The sequence below is a fragment of the Cheilinus undulatus genome, linkage group 8 (genome assembly GCF_018320785.1).
Source record: "Cheilinus undulatus linkage group 8, ASM1832078v1, whole genome shotgun sequence".
Classification (NCBI taxonomy): domain Eukaryota; kingdom Metazoa; phylum Chordata; class Actinopteri; order Labriformes; family Labridae; genus Cheilinus; species Cheilinus undulatus.
In genome coordinates this window covers 34,463,022-34,479,843 of record NC_054872.1, presented here as the reverse complement: position 1 = coordinate 34,479,843, position 16,822 = coordinate 34,463,022, and the positions used below count along the sequence as shown (strand labels likewise).

General features: G+C 38.1%; 1 protein-coding gene across 1 annotated transcript; it reads left to right on the top strand.

Annotated features, from left to right (window-relative positions):
- Positions 1–6,449: 6,449 nt before the first annotated feature.
- cxcr3.1 (chemokine (C-X-C motif) receptor 3, tandem duplicate 1) lies at positions 6,450–15,629 on the top strand. The gene is made up of 3 exons (XM_041793693.1): positions 6,450–6,496; positions 13,455–13,856; positions 14,077–15,629. Exons 2-3 carry the CDS (start codon positions 13,464–13,466, stop codon positions 14,800–14,802), a joined length of 1,119 nt encoding a protein of 372 aa, XP_041649627.1. The 5' UTR covers positions 6,450–6,496; positions 13,455–13,463; the 3' UTR covers positions 14,803–15,629.
- The last annotated feature ends 1,193 nt before the right edge of the window (positions 15,630–16,822 follow it).

Genomic DNA, 16,822 nt, shown 5'->3' with positions numbered 1-16,822 from the left:
ATAAATGGTTGCTATCTACATAAAGTAAAATAGTTACCAACAAAACAATACAGGAATAGAGGAATCAAAACTAGAACATTTTTGCTCTTGTTGTTTCACTTCCTCAAGGCACGTGTTATCATGGTTTTATTTTCATAAAGAGGACCCAAATTGTGCAGCACTGTACAACTTTATGGATTAATAAAGAACAAACTTAAACTGTTTTATACTAATAAAGGGAACTTTAAAGGACTGCAGCCTTAATAGCAGGAAAGAAAATACTTTGAAGGATAATCAGTCCTTGGATCAAAATAACCTTTAGCGGCTTGTTCTACAACCACAGTGAGGCTATCAGCAATTCCACAATGTCTTTACTCTTTCAAATAATAAAACCACTCTCTTTATGTTCACAACCTGCAATGTAGCATGAGATATTTGAGTTAACCTCACAGGTGCAGCACATTATATGCAAAATGTCATGCAATCAGTTTCCATTTTCGTTGAATTGGCATGTAAATCACAGTTGAATACATTTCTAGGGCTTTTTTCTGATTATGAAACGAAATAAGCAATCTTGCATGGTTGGACATGGTGTGCGCTACCATCAGCCCCCTCCTTACCACAAACACTGCTTAAAAGAACAGGAGACAAAGGTGTGAAAAAAACAGGAAAATACATTGAGCTTGCACAGGAAAAGACAGAGACAATCAGAAAAAAAAATTTGAAAAACCACCCCATATCACCACAGGTGTCATTTTGCATGACAGGATGCATACACACGAGCAATGTCGAGAAGAAATGAAGGTGTGAAATAGATCTTATCACAGGATATCTGCAGATCTTAAATGGTTAGGGAAACGATTCAAGCAGAGATTCTAGACCGAATTATCTGATCAAGCCTCTGATAAAAATCTAAAGGGGCACCAGAAAACAATCAGTGTAACTCATCAGGTTTCACTGATCTCTACTTGTTGATGTGTGTTTGTAATTGTTTTGTGTTTTATGTTGCTAATGAGATCTACTCTCAAAAAAGTGTGTGAACACAATAAAAATGCATGCTTTTTGTACCAGTCACTCAATGTGTTTTGTGCACATCTTTCTGCACAAGGTTTTTGGAAAGTAGGTGTTTAATTCTACTTTAAACTGAAAATTGTTATCCATGTTTGCTATAGCTTGCATTTCTTTCCCTCTGTGTTGCTGTTTAAGTATTTCTCAAAATCGCAGTCTATTACCGCAGTCTATTATGTTTGGTCCATGCCGATCCAGACAGAGTCGTGCTGGTTTACTTTTCTATCACCAGTTTGGCTGTGCCAGGCTACGCCAAGCCACGCCCAGAAAAGTCCTGCTGTAGAGCCTCTAAGCATCTGCAGTGATGTCACAGCAGTTTGTCATCATTCAGGGACACCTTGCAGATGTATTTAAGAACCAACTGCTGCACCAAACTTTGAAACCTACCAGATTACAAGAAGAAAAGAAGAAGAAACAGTGCCTCTTCTTCTAGCAGAACAAAGCTTCCACCCACAGGTTCTTCAATTTAACTGGTGACTCTGAATTGCTTGTGACTGCGAGTGTACCTGGATGTTTCTCTCTGTTGATTATGGTAGTTTAACATCCTCAAATGACAAAGAAGTTAAAAGATGAGCTTTGTGGCTTTAAGCTGAAACTTGAGAGGAGAAAAGTCATATAAAGTGGGACAGGTGAGGTGTTCTATATGCCAGTGATCACAGTATAAACTGTAGTTTGCTTGTCTGTTAACACATTCCTCACACATTCACTACGTTTATGACATCTCTAGTTACATGACTGGATCTTGTGTCCTGTCTAACATAGACAGTCTGAACAGACACTTAAAAACACTGACAACTCTATTTTCTAATGTAATATATGATGTAATGGCAGTCCTTGTTTAGAAAAATTTCATGTTTCACTCGCTGACCACTAGATTTGGGCTCCCATAAACCACTAAACTGTCTATTTTCCACTTTTAAATCCCAAATGACCCCATCTTCCCATTTAGTATTCACTTTGATGGAGGTGTTACCCAGATAGAAAGAGTAAGGTCAGCAGTTTTTGGGCAAAGTTCTGAGAAGGACCAGTGCACCGTGTACCCCACTTCTTGCCTAATGAAAGCTGGGAAAAGGACAAGTTGTACAGACAACTGACCTGTGCATGACTTACATCAACAAACAGGAGTAGGCTGACTATGGTATTACATGTCTGTCACCTATCTGTAGAGTGCTGAGTAGGTGTCAGACAGGTCTATGAAAAAACACTGCAGAAAAAGTCTTTTTCTCCACCCCATTTTAGATGTAACTAATTGTCAGAAAAGTTTTTTTTATTTTGTCACTGTAAAGTGAAGCAGAAAAGCACAGTCTTAGTGTGTGCAATACTAGACTTGAATGCCAGATGTGCTATAAGTTTGGTCGAAGAACTGAAATCTGAATTTAGAAATGCAAACAAGCATGATTAATGTTTGGTTATCATGAGTTTGTTAATAAGAATAATATAGAACAAAAGAAAGACAAACATCCAATGGGTCCTGCACGGCACTGTCGCCTCACAGCAAGTAAGCTACAGGTTCTAATCCCAGCCAGGGCCTTCCTGTGTGGAGTTTGCATGTCCCCCCCTGTGCATGCATGGGCTCTCTCCAGGAACTCCAGCTTTCTCCTACGGACAACAAACATGCTTGTTAGGCCAACTGATGACTCTAGATTTGGCTGGAGGGTGTCAGTCTTGCAACTGACAGGTGACCAGTCCAGAGTGTACCCAGTGACAGCTGGGATAGGCTCCAGCCCACAGCGACCACGAGGAATAAGAGGCATAGAGAATGGATGGATGGAAATTTGCATTGAGGATTTCTATCATGTATATTTCCTGTTTTGGCATTTTTTGTTTCCAGAACAATGACTTTAAATATAGTGACTTAGTGGTCTCCTTAAGTTACATGAACTGTTTTGACTGTCAGTGTTTCTTGAGTTTGATTTAACTTCAGATTTTCTTTTGCCTGTGTGAAAGGGCATCATATCTAAGCTTTGAAATAATATATGGAGTTAAGAAAATGTTATGAATTCTATGTATAGCTTAGATATTTCTAGCACATTATGTTAAAAATCTGTTAAAATGATACATCTATGAGGCTCTGATTAGCCTAATGGTCAGGTCCCACTCTATTTACAGAGGCTGAAGTTCTGCAAGCAGATGGCCTAAGTTTGAGTCCAGCCTTTGGCTCCTTTCTAGCATGTCATCCCTCACTCTCTCATTCACTGTTCTATCAAATAAAAGCATTAAAGCCCCCAATATATTAAAAATGGTTATATTTACAATACTATTAAGTGCAGGAACACCATAATTAAGACATTAAAAATACAGCACATCAGAGAAACTTTATGAAGTAGCGTGTTCAAATGGCGTGATCATGAGTCAGTCTGCTGTGATTCATGAAGGAAGTCGAAGAGTGTTTCTGGAAAAAAAAACAGGTGATCTGAAAGTATGCACCTGAAACTTTAGCTCATGACCAGAATAGCTGCAAAAGCAGATGTTCCTGTGAGGTTGTCTGCCATGCCACTCAAATGTCCATGAACACACAGTTTTCCACCAAATACTGGCACAAGAAAAATTCGACAGACAGCACAACAAAGTTGTTGTAAACACCATCAGGTTTCGCAACCAAAACCTCATGAAACCTCTTGTTTCAGAATCAGTCAGCGGATGGTTTTATTATCATATTGTTAAATCGGTGTAGTCCCTTTATAAAGAACACTTTAGTTCCACTGTTTTACTATAAGTCAGTTAAACTTCAGGGCAATCAATCCGTCCATTTAGGAAGCACATGTGATTGTGAATTAAATTGACCAGTTTTGGTAAAAATGAAAGCGACAACATAACGCAAGACACTGACCAAAAAGGGAAATATTTCTGCAGTTGCTCTCACTGATTATTTTCTAGTTTTATATTCTGCTAGTGTTCTTTGGATGGCATCCATATGTTTTGTTGCAAGTATGGCTACTACAACTCCCAGCACAGTCTCAAAATGAATAAAGGAGGCCAAGGCCTCCTCTATTGACATATATATGACAGGGCCATAGACAGCATCGACGTAGCAGCAGGTACACTCTCTGATGTTTTGTGCAAGCAGGAACAGGAGGAGCACTGCCTGAGTCCTACAAAATGATCAAATCTTTTGTGCATGAGTTACTCAGAAGCAGATTCCATGAGTGTGGCAAGAGGGCCAAGTGTCCTCAAGTGACCTCTGCTCACAGCTCAGCACTGTGTCGTTCAATTTGCATTGTACCAGAATTGGCAGGTCTGCTATTGAATCTTACCTCAATGATGAGAGAGGGTTCACACAGTGCACAGACAGATGTGAGAGAGTGTAGAGGTAGAGTAGTGAACATTATGCTGCCTGTAGCATCATCCATCATAACTGGTTCGGTGATGGGATATCCATGGTCTGCAGAGACCTCCATGTTGCAGCCATCATCACCCTGACTGCTGTTAAGAACTGGGATGAAATCCTCATAAGGGACTTTCAGATTTAACACTGGCGTTGTGGGCCCTGGGTTCCTCCTGATGAAAGACAACGTCCAGCCTCTTGTGGGTAGGGTGTGTTGGTAGTTCTTGGACGATGAAGGTCCTGATGCCATTGACTGACCCTGTTTTTTACCCTGACCTACATCCAGTTGATTGCCCATGGATGCTGCACACTGAAAAGTACCACCATAGACTGTCCAGAAGTTCACTGATGTTCTGATTCAGGTCTGGGAGGAGAACCATCCTCTGGCTCATCAGGAGCATGCCCAGACATTGCTGTGAGTACATACAGGAGGCAGGTTGCATCAGCCTCTGGTTTCACTTTCTTTTAATTTGTGTTTCACTGTGATTAATGGGCTGATGATTGTGGTTTTATCACAATATTTTATTAAGTTTGTTTTTTGGGATGCTCAGATGGCCTAGAGGTTCAAGTCCAGCTGTGGCTCCTCTCCCACATGTCTCTCCACCACTCTCTCATCCTTGATTCTGATTCTATCCTTTGTCCTCCTTGATCAATAAAGTATATCAATAAAATATAAAAGAAATTTTTGATGTGTTTATTGAATTTTGAGTAGTATACATAATAAAGAGAGTGGGATGTATCCAGATGTATCAAGAGCAAAAAGTCTTAAATCAAAACATTTTTATGGTCAAGTTCATTCATATCTGGTCATAATGGAGTAAAAGCATGTTTCAGCATTTCTAAATCACAATCAAAATAATTGATCTATTCTGAGTTTTATTGGAAATAATAACACATCTATATATATATTTCCATATACGGTGCTTAAATTTCTTAGACCACCTGTCATGAAAACGAGAAACCAAATATTTTAGAAATCTCTCAAAAACTTGTTTAACATTAAAAATGTTATTGTTATTTATTTGGCAAATAACAAACTGAAACAACTAAATAGTCCTTTTTCACACATAATAACCAAAAAACTTTATATATTGTATGGCCTCCTTTGGCCTTGATAACAGCTTACATTCTTGCTGGCATTGTTTTTTTTTTTTTTTTTTTTTCTAGTTTTCCACAGTCTTTTTTGTTATTGAGTTCCAGATAGTTTCTAGCTGTTCCCACAGACTTGCTTTAGATGAAACTTTTGTGCCATCAGTCTTTGAATCTACTAAATCCCAAATTTGTTCAATAGGATTCAAATCTGGACTTTGACTTGGTCAGTCCATCAGTTCCAGTACTCCAGATTCCCTTTCCTTGGTCAAATAGTCTCTGCACAGCTTTGAAGTATGCTTGGGGTCATTGTCTTGTTGGTATATGAACCCACAACCAATCAGATTCAGTCCAGAAGGGATTCCATGATGCACTAAGATGTTGTGGTAGACGTTTTCTTTCATGATAACATCCATTTTCACTCATTTGCCCACGCCGTATCCATAAATGGAACCCCATGCCATAATGGAATCTCCACCGTGTTTCACTGTGGGTGCAATGCATCTGGCATCAAAACGTTCTCCAGCTTTTCTGCGGACATAAACACGACCATGCTGACCCAAGAGTTCAAACTTGGACTCGTCCGTCCAGCATGATTCATCAATGAATCATGCTATGATATAGCTAGAGCGCTGTTCCATATCAGAAGCATTTAAAAGGTGTGCAGTAGTCAGGAAATGATTAATACCCTGTAACCAATCAGATTATCGGAGTTTTCACCTAGACCAAGTATGACCAATGGCTGAATGGAGATTTTTGGTTAAAAATAAAATTAAATACAAAAAATATAAAATAAATTGGACTTTTGGGGAATCTTTAATTAAAATAACAAATCAAATAAAATTAATCCCTAAATGGAGATTTTAGTTAAATGTAGTGAAACAGGCATTAACTGTGGTATCTTTACATAGCTCCTCCTGCTTCCTCTGTGGTCTATGCTTGGCTTCATCAGGGGTAGTTTGATCTCATTTCTGCTGTTGAGGCTTTAAAGACCCACTCACTGAGGATAATACAACATCAGAGGATTGCTATTTGGTAAGTTTTTAATATAAAAGCTGTTTTTTAAATTGCAAATATTCAACCTTAGCAGTGTGTGAATTAAGACTTTTTTTCCCCAGAAACTCTACTAGAATTTTTTTCTTGCTGCATTGGCCAACTAAATGATGCCATTCAGATCTTTTTTTTTTTTTTTTGCTTGTAATAACTTTCTATAAGAGATATTACTGTCCTAACTCTTTTTCAGAGACTTGTTGGGTGAATGTGGCTATTAACGTCAAATGATACTTTTTTCAGGAAAGACACACCAGCTTGCTCTGAGTTTTTGCAGTTGATGATGTGTATAGTGGTTTCTACTGCCCACATGCTAAAGAGTATTTTTACTCATACCACTTATCAGAAACTCTGTGTTTATTCTTTGAAACACAGAAGTACATGACACAGCAGTGGCAAGCTCCCATTGCAAGTGCTTTCTTTATCTGATGGTGTGTCTCATTAAAATAGATGCTGTAGAAGCACATCAAAACTGTTATAAACCCATAGTGGTTATGTGTGTTTATGTGACAGTAAGAAGATACAGTAAAGGATCATTAGAACTGGAACAGATTGTATTTTTAACATGTACCTCACCACCAAATGTGGACTTCTGTATCTCTAGAGCAGAAATTGTGCAACATTTGAGTGAATGCCCATTTTTTTGCTTTGACAACCTCTCTAACACAAACAACTGGTTGCTTGTGGTATTCACACCAATAGGTGATATATTAAAAGACATCCTCAGATGTCTTCTAATGTATGAAAGCATGCACACAATTTCTCTTCTTATTTGGGGTTTGTATTTGTATTTTTTTTTTTTAGAAATTCTGCCTGCCCTCCAAGGCTCGTGCAAAGTGGTTAAGTGTTAGGTACGCTGTGAAATGCTGAGTATTACCCACTTCTCTATTCCGTATAACCACTTCTAAGTCCTCTCTCCTAGGATGGCAAAGGCAACAAAAAGTAAAGAGTACTCACTACTGCATTGGATTGTAATGCATGTGGGCCATTGGTGATCTTAAAACTGGATCTCTTTTGGCTATCAATTTCATAATGATCCTTGCTCCCTGGAGCAGCTCACTGACATTGTGTTAGTACTAAAGTCCCATTCTTAGGTGAACTAAAAACAGCAAAATGCCTGTTTATGTTAGCATAACCATTTATCATTCCCTGGATTGCTTGTTTAAAAAAGATGGATGTTAACTTAAGAGTATACCCACTTCATGGGGCGTTTACCTGGGATCTCTATAAATAGGGCCTATATGGGTCTCGTTTAAATTGCCCGGATAGGCCCCACCCAAACCCCAGGATGATCCCACTTGAAGCCAACATGGGAAATCACAGGTAAGCCACCATGGCCCCCACAGACAATCCCACTTGGGACCCATATATTTGTTATTTATTTATAGTTTGTACAGATGAATTAACCAGGATTTAGTGGATCTCTTAAAGGTGGTGAAGTTTGTAATAGGTTTCAGAGTCTGTGTATGTTCTGGCAGTTCTATTTCCTGGTTGAAACCAGCAACAGAAATCAGAAGAAACTCTTTTTATTCAATTTTTCCATTTTGGCAGATAATGGAAAAACGGAGAACAAGCAGTTTTCTCTCTTATTGTTTTTGACAGAACATAAAAAAAAGGAAAAATGAGCAGCCATCTCTTTTTTTTTGGTCACAAAAATGGAAAAATATGTTTTTTTTTTAATATTTCCAATTTTTATTTTTTTTATTTTTTTTTGGATTCCATTATTTTGTTTCTTGTGTGGATTAAATACTTAAGAAAAAGAAATTGTGACCCAGAGGGAAAGGTGAACATTTCATAATAAAAGCCCTCATGTCAAACTTTTAGCCTACGTAGCCATCCACTGTGTTTTACAGTATAATAATAGACTTTTTTTGCTCTATACAATGTATTTAAAGAAATGTCAGTGGTAAAAGTACTGGTGATTTATGGGACTGTATTAATATCAAGAAGAAAATAAATTACAGTTTTTCTGAGTCGCTTTGGTACATTTCTCGAATCATCCTCGACATTTGCAAAACAGTAAGTGCGTTTCTCAAACAATTCGTACAAATAGCAAAACACCATGGATTACCTTAAAAAGCCAGTCTCCTGCTCAAAATCCTTAGTTCATCTCTCAAAAGTGAAACTCTGTGTCAGTGAACATGTCAGTGCCATCAGAATGACAAGTCCTTGTGTCATTGTGTACGGATAAGAGTCAGATTTCTTAGTCATGTTGTCAAGATAACAGTGTACTCTGGAGGGATGTTCTGATGTTACTATGGCTAAAGTTTTGATGACAATTAATGTAAATTGTAAGTTACACCTCAGTGTATGTGGGAGATTGCAAGAGACTGGACATGATTCACATTTACGCTTTTACTGTTTGTACTGTAATTTGTTGACAGACCATGTCATAGGGATATAGAAAGAAAAAGACAGCACTGCATAGCACAAAGGAGAAAAAAACAAAGAAAAACCAAAAGTAGAAATGTGAACACAGGACAATCTTCTTAGGGAAAACTGTACATGCAGTGCTGTAGGAATTACAGTGCAGTCTTCCTACACCTCCTGATGTTCCTGTATGTTGGGCCACAAATTCTCATCCACATCACAACGAATATCTTCTCTTGTGACGCAGCGTGGAAAGAATCTTTTAGAGTGTCTTATCCAGCCTCTGCAGGTATCTGCTGTGATGTCATCACACGCTGCATCCATGGCAGCCAGAAGGGTCATCTATGTATGTGGCTGGCGATCATATACTTTCCATCTCCTTGCTGAGAAAACTCCTCAATCATCAAATTCTCCTCAATCAAATTCCTTGATCATTGGTTGATCTAATGCTTCACACATTCTTCGATAGAGAAAGTCAAGATTCACCTGGGAGCAATTTAACAATTTAGGACAGATTTAGGAAAAAAAAGTCTAATGCTTGACATAGCTATTATGACAAAATGTTCAACCATTTTGCATGTGAAGACTTATGCGATGAACTAATGCCTAAATGTTGTGAGGGGTGAGACTATTCAGCAGAGACCCATGATAATACATTTTGATCAACATGACATAAGCAACTGATAATGTAGGAAACAGCAGAGAATTGTACAGAATCCTTTGCATGGATGTACCAAAGCATTTGCAACTTGTTGAAAGAAGTGAGAAACTGCTTTTTTGATGTGCACAAGTGACAAAACGATGTGAAAATTGAACAAGTAGTTTTGAGAATTTCGATTCTGATCTGAGAAATGTACCAAAGCGGCTGAGAAAAACTGTAATATGAATACGCCTGAACAGCTTGAGGCGCTTATTCATCCATGTACATGTTTTCTTTCGAAATGTTCATCTTTCAAATGGATCACATAATTTTCTTTTCCTCAATATTTCATTGAAACAAGAAAACAAAAAAACAGAATTGAAAAAACAAAACAAAATTGAACCACTTTTTCTGTTTTTGTCACCAGAATAAAAAAAAAAACGAGTAAATGGCTAATTTTTCCATTTTTTCCTTTTCTTTTCTTTTTTTTGTTTAAAGCGAAAAAAAACCCCTAGGATACAGCTCGTTTTTCCATTTTCTGTCATAACAAAAAAAAAAAAACGGAACAATAAGAGTTGCACCTGATTTTTGCATCTGGTTTCAAACAGGAAATGGATCTGCCAGAAAATACACTGACCTTTCAGCTGATCAGTTCGAGAGTTTCAGGATTTGACTCCTTTTACAGAAAAAACTGTCTGGAGATTTATGTTTTGCAACATGAAATGACAGATTTTCCATTTGATGCTGCTCTGGTGGATCTGATTAAGCTCTGTAGTCTCCTTATGAATGTGCAGAAAAGCGGAGAAGCAAGTCCATTTAAGGATTTGAACACAAACTTTTCATAGTGGAAATTAGTAACATAAATAAAACTTAAAATCATGTATTCACTTAAAGTGTGGCAGAGATTGTGTCTTTTCCTTTAATCCAGGATTTTAAGAGCCACATTGTAGAGCCCCTCTAACGTTTTGATCACTGACTGATTTGTTGAGTCCAGGCAGTTAAACCATAGCAGCCCAACTATAATCCATATAGAGCCCATTTGGACATGCAGGTTTGGAGTGTAAAATCCATCACCACAATTTTAAGCAATCTGGCTGAAAATAAAGTTAAGTTTAACAAAGAGGAATGTGCATCACAGTACATCAGGACTAGTTTCAGGACTCTGTTGACTGTCTTCCTAAGATGTCTGTGGCTAAACATGAAAGACCACTAGTGGTCAAGAAGATCTCTGTTCCCACGCTTCATTGTTTACAGTCAGCAAACAACTAAGAAGAAGTTGGACTGATCTCTATTTTACTTTCACTGTGTCTCATACCCTCAGTGTTTAAAAGCTTGACATGCAGAGGGTTAGTGTGTTGTTAAAACCCTCAAACAGCAGGCTGCACTGGTGCCACCTCACTGATTGTGGTTGGCTATTTGGGTATTTATATCTCACACTGGGACATTTACTGTAGTTCTGTGGCTCTGTTTAACTAAGAGAGATGTTTTCTATTTTTTTTTCCACTCATTTTTGATGCTTTTAGCTAGAGGGTGAGGGGCTTCATATTGGTCTTGCCCTGGGCCTCAAAATGACTAGAATCGGCCCTGCCTCACACCTGCAGCTCTCTTAGACACATCGTTCCACCTCACCTCATTCTGTAACTTTGGTTTCCTGTTTCTGGTCTTTCGACGGTATTTATTATCAGTTGCACATCAAAGATCAAATTAAACATCCACATTTAGAGTGCACTTAGGTTTAAAGAAATGAAAACCCAGACAGATATCCTGGGTGGTATCTTTATATTTCCTTCTGTTTTCTTTTTATGTTGCTATATTTCATGCGAAGCATTTTAAATTCTGTTAATACACATGCAAAACTAAGATACCATGTTTGTGCTGTTTATTGCTGCATGCTTTAAAATTCAGAAGGTGAGATATATTTTGCTTACATTAAGTTAAGTAACCATAGCTTTCCTGGTAGCCTCTAAATAATCATTTTTAGGAGAGTGAAGTCATACTTAACCCTAGACAGTTATTTTACAGTGAGATGCCTCTTCCCCCACTAGACAGTGTTTAAAGGGGTACATGTTTTATTCTTTTGGTACACAAAGTATCTTGTATTTAGTGAGCCTGTAGTGAAAGGGTTACACTAAAATAAAAGTAATATTTTAAAAAATCCATAAAAGGAAAGTCTGCACACAGGAGTGCCAACAGATTTGGCTGGGTCCCTGACAAGAATGGGCCCTCCCCAGTATGATTAATTGATATCAGTTCATGTGTGTTTGTCAGTAGCATTGATGCTTACAGTTACCTTATTTTGGAGCTAAAAAGTGTGTCACTCTATTATTGGGTATTTATTTTGAAAGTATTTATTTGTGCCACTTATTAACCACATTTCCTGCCCAGTTATGCCACTGTTATTCACCACTTTTCATTAATTTTGAACAATTTGCGCCCCTTTAAGACTGTTTTAACCCATTTTCTGCCACTTTAAACCAATTTTGCCAGAATTTCCATCACCTTTCCCACCAATTTTTGCAACATTTAATACATTTTTGCTACTTTAAATGCATTTTTGACACATTTTAATCCCATTATACTGTATTGTCTGCTATTTTTTTCAATTTTAAAGCCATTCTCTCACTTATAAACTATTTCCACCACTTTTTCTGCCTGTTTTCCCCCACTTCTAAACCAGTTCTTGCCATTTTCAATCTATTGTTGCCTCTGTCAACCCATTATTGTGACTTACCGCCCCTTTTCACCACTTTTTACAACCAGTTTTGCCCATTTTAACCAAATGTCACTATTAGTTATGTCCATTTTCACCAGTCTAATCCCTCTTTTCCTTTGCTTTATACTATGGCACAAATCAGTAAAAAGATAGCTTACAGAGCTAGGTAAGATATGTTTGCTATGTTAGAGTGTTTTCATGGAGCTTTTTCCTGTAAGCCAACTGTTTACTAAGCTTTTATATTTGGTTTTGCAGGTCATGATTTTGTTTTTTGTTTTAGATTCTATCGATTGGTATCTGAAACCTTACCGTAACCCTCAGTCTAATCTGCTTTTATTTTGAAAGTTTGAAATATGTGAAATAATTAATAGCCACTAAACAAAGAAACAGCATATCACAACATAAATGTTGACTTGTAATCATATGTTATCCTAAGAGCAGCATATCTACTATCTACATTAAATCTGTTGTGCTTTTTTATTTTGCTATTTTTTCTCATGTCTTCAGTTTCACAGTCAGAGGCCACAGTGTTAAAAGTCAACAGGAAGTCTACAGTGTCTGTTTGGCACACCTAAATCTCGTTTACCATTCATTTAAAAGAACATCAAAGAACGCAGCAATGATTGTGTGAAATTGATAAGAATCTGGCTTTGAATCATAAAGAAAGTAACATCTGGGTCAGTTTCTGCTCATATGAATTACACTAACACTTAAAGAGCCATGAATAAAAACAAAACTTTCTCCAGCTGTTAAATAATACAGTCATGGACATCTCAAAGCACAAAAATTTAGGAAACATTTAAATATTATAATAAGAAACGCTAAAAAAATGGTATGACTTTTCCTTTGCACAGCATAACATGCACTTTGGTTACAGTCTTTTGGTTAGATGTGCAATACTGCACTTTCTCTATATCTCCTCCTCGATAAAAAAAATTATATGATAAAATAAAAAGATAAATTTAGATAAGCATGATTCTGCTGTTAGCTATATAAAAGCTATTTAATCTGTAATGATATTTCTAATTGGTTTACATATATATTCAGATTTGTTTAAGAATGTCCACTTGTGTATTTGGACTTAAATGCTTTTAAACAGACTACAGATGATAGATAGATAGATAGATAGATAGATAGATAGATAGATAGATAGATAGATAGAGCACCACCTTGTGATTGAAACAGGCTACACAGGCTGATTAAACTTTGTTCTTCTGCAGACCTCACAAATGGAGACGATAGCATTTACTGTGTCTGGGTACCTTGATGGCCTGGATGACCTCTATGACAACAGTGACCTTTATGGCAACAGCTCATATGATGAATGCTGTGATGGGGGAGACGTATGTGACCTGAACGAGGGCAAGCGGTTTGAGGCGGTGTTCATCCCAGTTCTGTATTCTGCGGCCTTCCTTGTTGGTGTCCTGGGCAACGGGGTGCTGCTGGGAGTTCTTGCTCGGAGCAGAAGGGCCTGGAGCGTTACAGACAACTTCATCTTACACCTGGGTGTGGCAGATGTCCTGCTGCTGCTGACGCTGCCCTTTTGGGCCGCACAGGCGGTTCAAGACCAGGGGTGGACCTTTGGTACCCCCCTGTGCAAGATCACTGGAGCTGTCTTTACGGTGAGAGATTTACAGCAGGAAAGCTGCACCCAAACTGAAGATGACAACTATGTCATTATCCGAATCTCCGCACACTGTGAAATGAAAATTTACCTCAAAGCTGAGGATATTGGAGGCTATTGAGTTGGTGGGGGATAAATTAATTCCATTTTATGTTGCAGCAAAGTGAACATTTAGTGGTTGAAAATTGATGATTATGAACTGTTTTTTGTCCCTTTAGATCAATTTCTACTGTGGCATCTTTCTCCTGGCCTGCATCAGTCTGGACCGGTACCTCTCCATCGTCCATGCTACCCAGATGTACTCTCGTAAGAAACCTTGGGTTGTTCACGTCAGCTGTTTGGCAGTGTGGCTCTTCTCCCTGTTCCTCTCTATCCCTGACTGGATCTTTTTGGAGGCTTCCTACAATAGCAGGCAAAATCAAACTGAGTGCATCCGCGATTACTACAAATTTCAAGTGGCGGTAGCTAACTGGCGTCAGGCATCGCGGCTGCTCTACCACATCGTGGGCTTCCTGCTGCCTTCAGCTGCCCTGATCTTCTGCTACTCCTGTGTCCTTCTGCGGCTTCGGTGCGGCTCCCAGGGCCTGCAAAAGCAGAAAGCTTTCCGGATCATCATGGCTGTGGTGATAGTTTTCTTTCTCTGCTGGACGCCGTACAACATCACTCTCTTGGTGGACACGTTTCTTCCTGACTCCAACTGTGGGATGCAAACGACCCTGAAGCAAGCCATGATAGTCACCTCGTCTTTGGGTTACCTCCACTGCTGCCTCAACCCCATCCTGTACGCCTTCGTTGGTGTCAAGTTTAGACGTCAGCTCCTGGATATCCTGAGGTCTCTGGGCTGCCAGCTGAAGACAAGTGCCAAATTTCATTCTGTTAGCAGCAGCAGGAGAAGCTCATTTTGGTCTGAGTCTGGTGACACTTCAAACTCCATCGCTGTCTGACAGAGAGAGACAGACTTGAAGTAAGATGTTCATTCAGTACATCTGCAAGTTTTCTTTTCTTGCCCCACAGGCAGATATTTTACTCATTACAAGCAGCTCAGGTCTTTTTTTGTCTTTTATATCTGTACATGAATATTTTTCTTCCGTATTGAGTCAAGAGTGCAATTAGATGTTTTTACTAGAAATTAGACAAATGCGATTGCTTAGTTTGATTTTTTACAGTGTAAGCCTCCCTTTCTGACAAGTGATCCTTGAGAGTTTCAGATGTAAACTGCTTGTTACGAGTCTTGATGATGATCACTTATCCTGCCTGATAATGCCGTGACAACTGAAAAGTTTTTGTGTTTAACACAGGGCATTAAGCAGTACTCCAAAACCCAAGATGTCATCTAGATCAGGATCTTACATACAGTCTATAAGGACCTGATCTAACTTGAACAAACAGTCAAAGTGACTGAAAGACAGGGACATGAAAGCTGATTGTGTGTTTCTTGGTGTATTTCCTGTTTTTACGTGTGACCGTTCCTCACCTTCCACAGCGCATTGGCAGCTGCAGATGAAAATGACCACTTATCACTTTGAGATCCCACACTTGTGCAAGTGTGAGAGACGTTTTCTTTTTTATTGTTGAGCAGAAGTATCACATTTTCTGTTCCTGACCTCAGGGCTAAATGCATAAACCCAACGTGGATGTAATATTGCAAGAGGTGTAGCTTTGTATTTTCCTTGTATATGATTAAAGTCTTATGTAACTTTTTTTGTACAATGCATTATTTTTTATGAAGTATATAAATAATTGATATATTTTCAATAAAATGTCATATTTTTGTGGGTATTTCCCAGTGTTTTTATAACATTCTGCCTAAACAGCATGGATGGTTCCCTATCACACTCTCTGAAAATACTCTTCATGATCAATACTAACTATGAATGCAGGGGTGTTTAAAAATGTGTTGTGTTTTTTGTCTTGGTGGTGAAAAATGACACAGGGGGGCTTTTATCATTACCATAGCCAGAGTAATTCACAGTTTCTGCCACATCTGATTATTAAAAACTCCAGGATTTAATTTAAATGAGGCCAGTTGGCTAGAAGTAAAGAGAAAAAGTTTAAAAATGTGTTCATAATGGACGTCTTTAAAGATCTGAAATAGAATTGGGGGGTATCTTATACAGATACTTTGAGGCAAACCAGACAAGGTAATTTTTAAAGTGTGATTATTTGCTACTATTAGAAATTTATATAAAAATAATGATGAATATAATAACTTTGTGTAGCACCTTTAAAACATGTTTACAAGTGTTTTAACAGACATAGCGAAGGCATGAACTCAGGGATTAATAAAATGAACAATAATAATGAGCCAAACAGAGAAAGTCTTCAAAACCAAGCAGAAAGTCAGAACAACCTGAAGGACCAAGTCTACAAAAAAACAAAAACAAAAACAAAAAAACACAGTTGAAAGGAATTAAATCTTAAGAAATCTTAAAAGGCAGTTAAATAGTAAATGGTGAAACTATCAAGATATGACATGATAATAAGAAAAAAACGTGGACACAGAGAAGAGGACATCACATCAGTAGAGATAAGACGAGGATAAGAGGATTCAAAGCAGATAAAAAAGTAAGTGAATTAGGGAAAGAGGATGTTAAGACAAAAACAGAAGGAAAAGGCATGGCTAATTAGAACAAGAGCAGCAAAACAAATGGAAATTAATAAATAGTTACTGGAGGCGTTGCATAAAAGCAAGTCTGTAAAAATGAGTTTTAAGGAATGATTTAAAGGATGTAATTGAATCTTATCTCCTCAGACAGGTCATTCCAAAGCTGAGGGGCACTGACAGAAACCTGATGCTTTAGATTACAGTCTGGACTTTGGATCAACTAGGAATCCTCTGCTAGCTGAAATCTGTTTTTGCTTGAAGAATGAAAGTATTAGGAGAATGATCAGAAGCTTCAGTGGTGTCTTGAGGAGTCCTCAAGATGGCTTTGGCTAAAAGAAGAGAGCCATGGAGGCAGCACA

What these genes read in the sequence shown, in the direction of transcription:
- cxcr3.1 (XM_041793693.1), top strand. Translation starts at nt 13,464, where the DNA reads ATGGAGACGATAGCATTTACTGTGTCTGGGTACCTTGATGGCCTGGAT. An exon ending in TCACTGGAGCTGTCTTTACG is followed by an intron (nt 13,857 to 14,076) that starts GTGAGAGATTTA and finishes TTGTCCCTTTAG; the next exon opens with ATCAATTTCTACTGTGGCAT.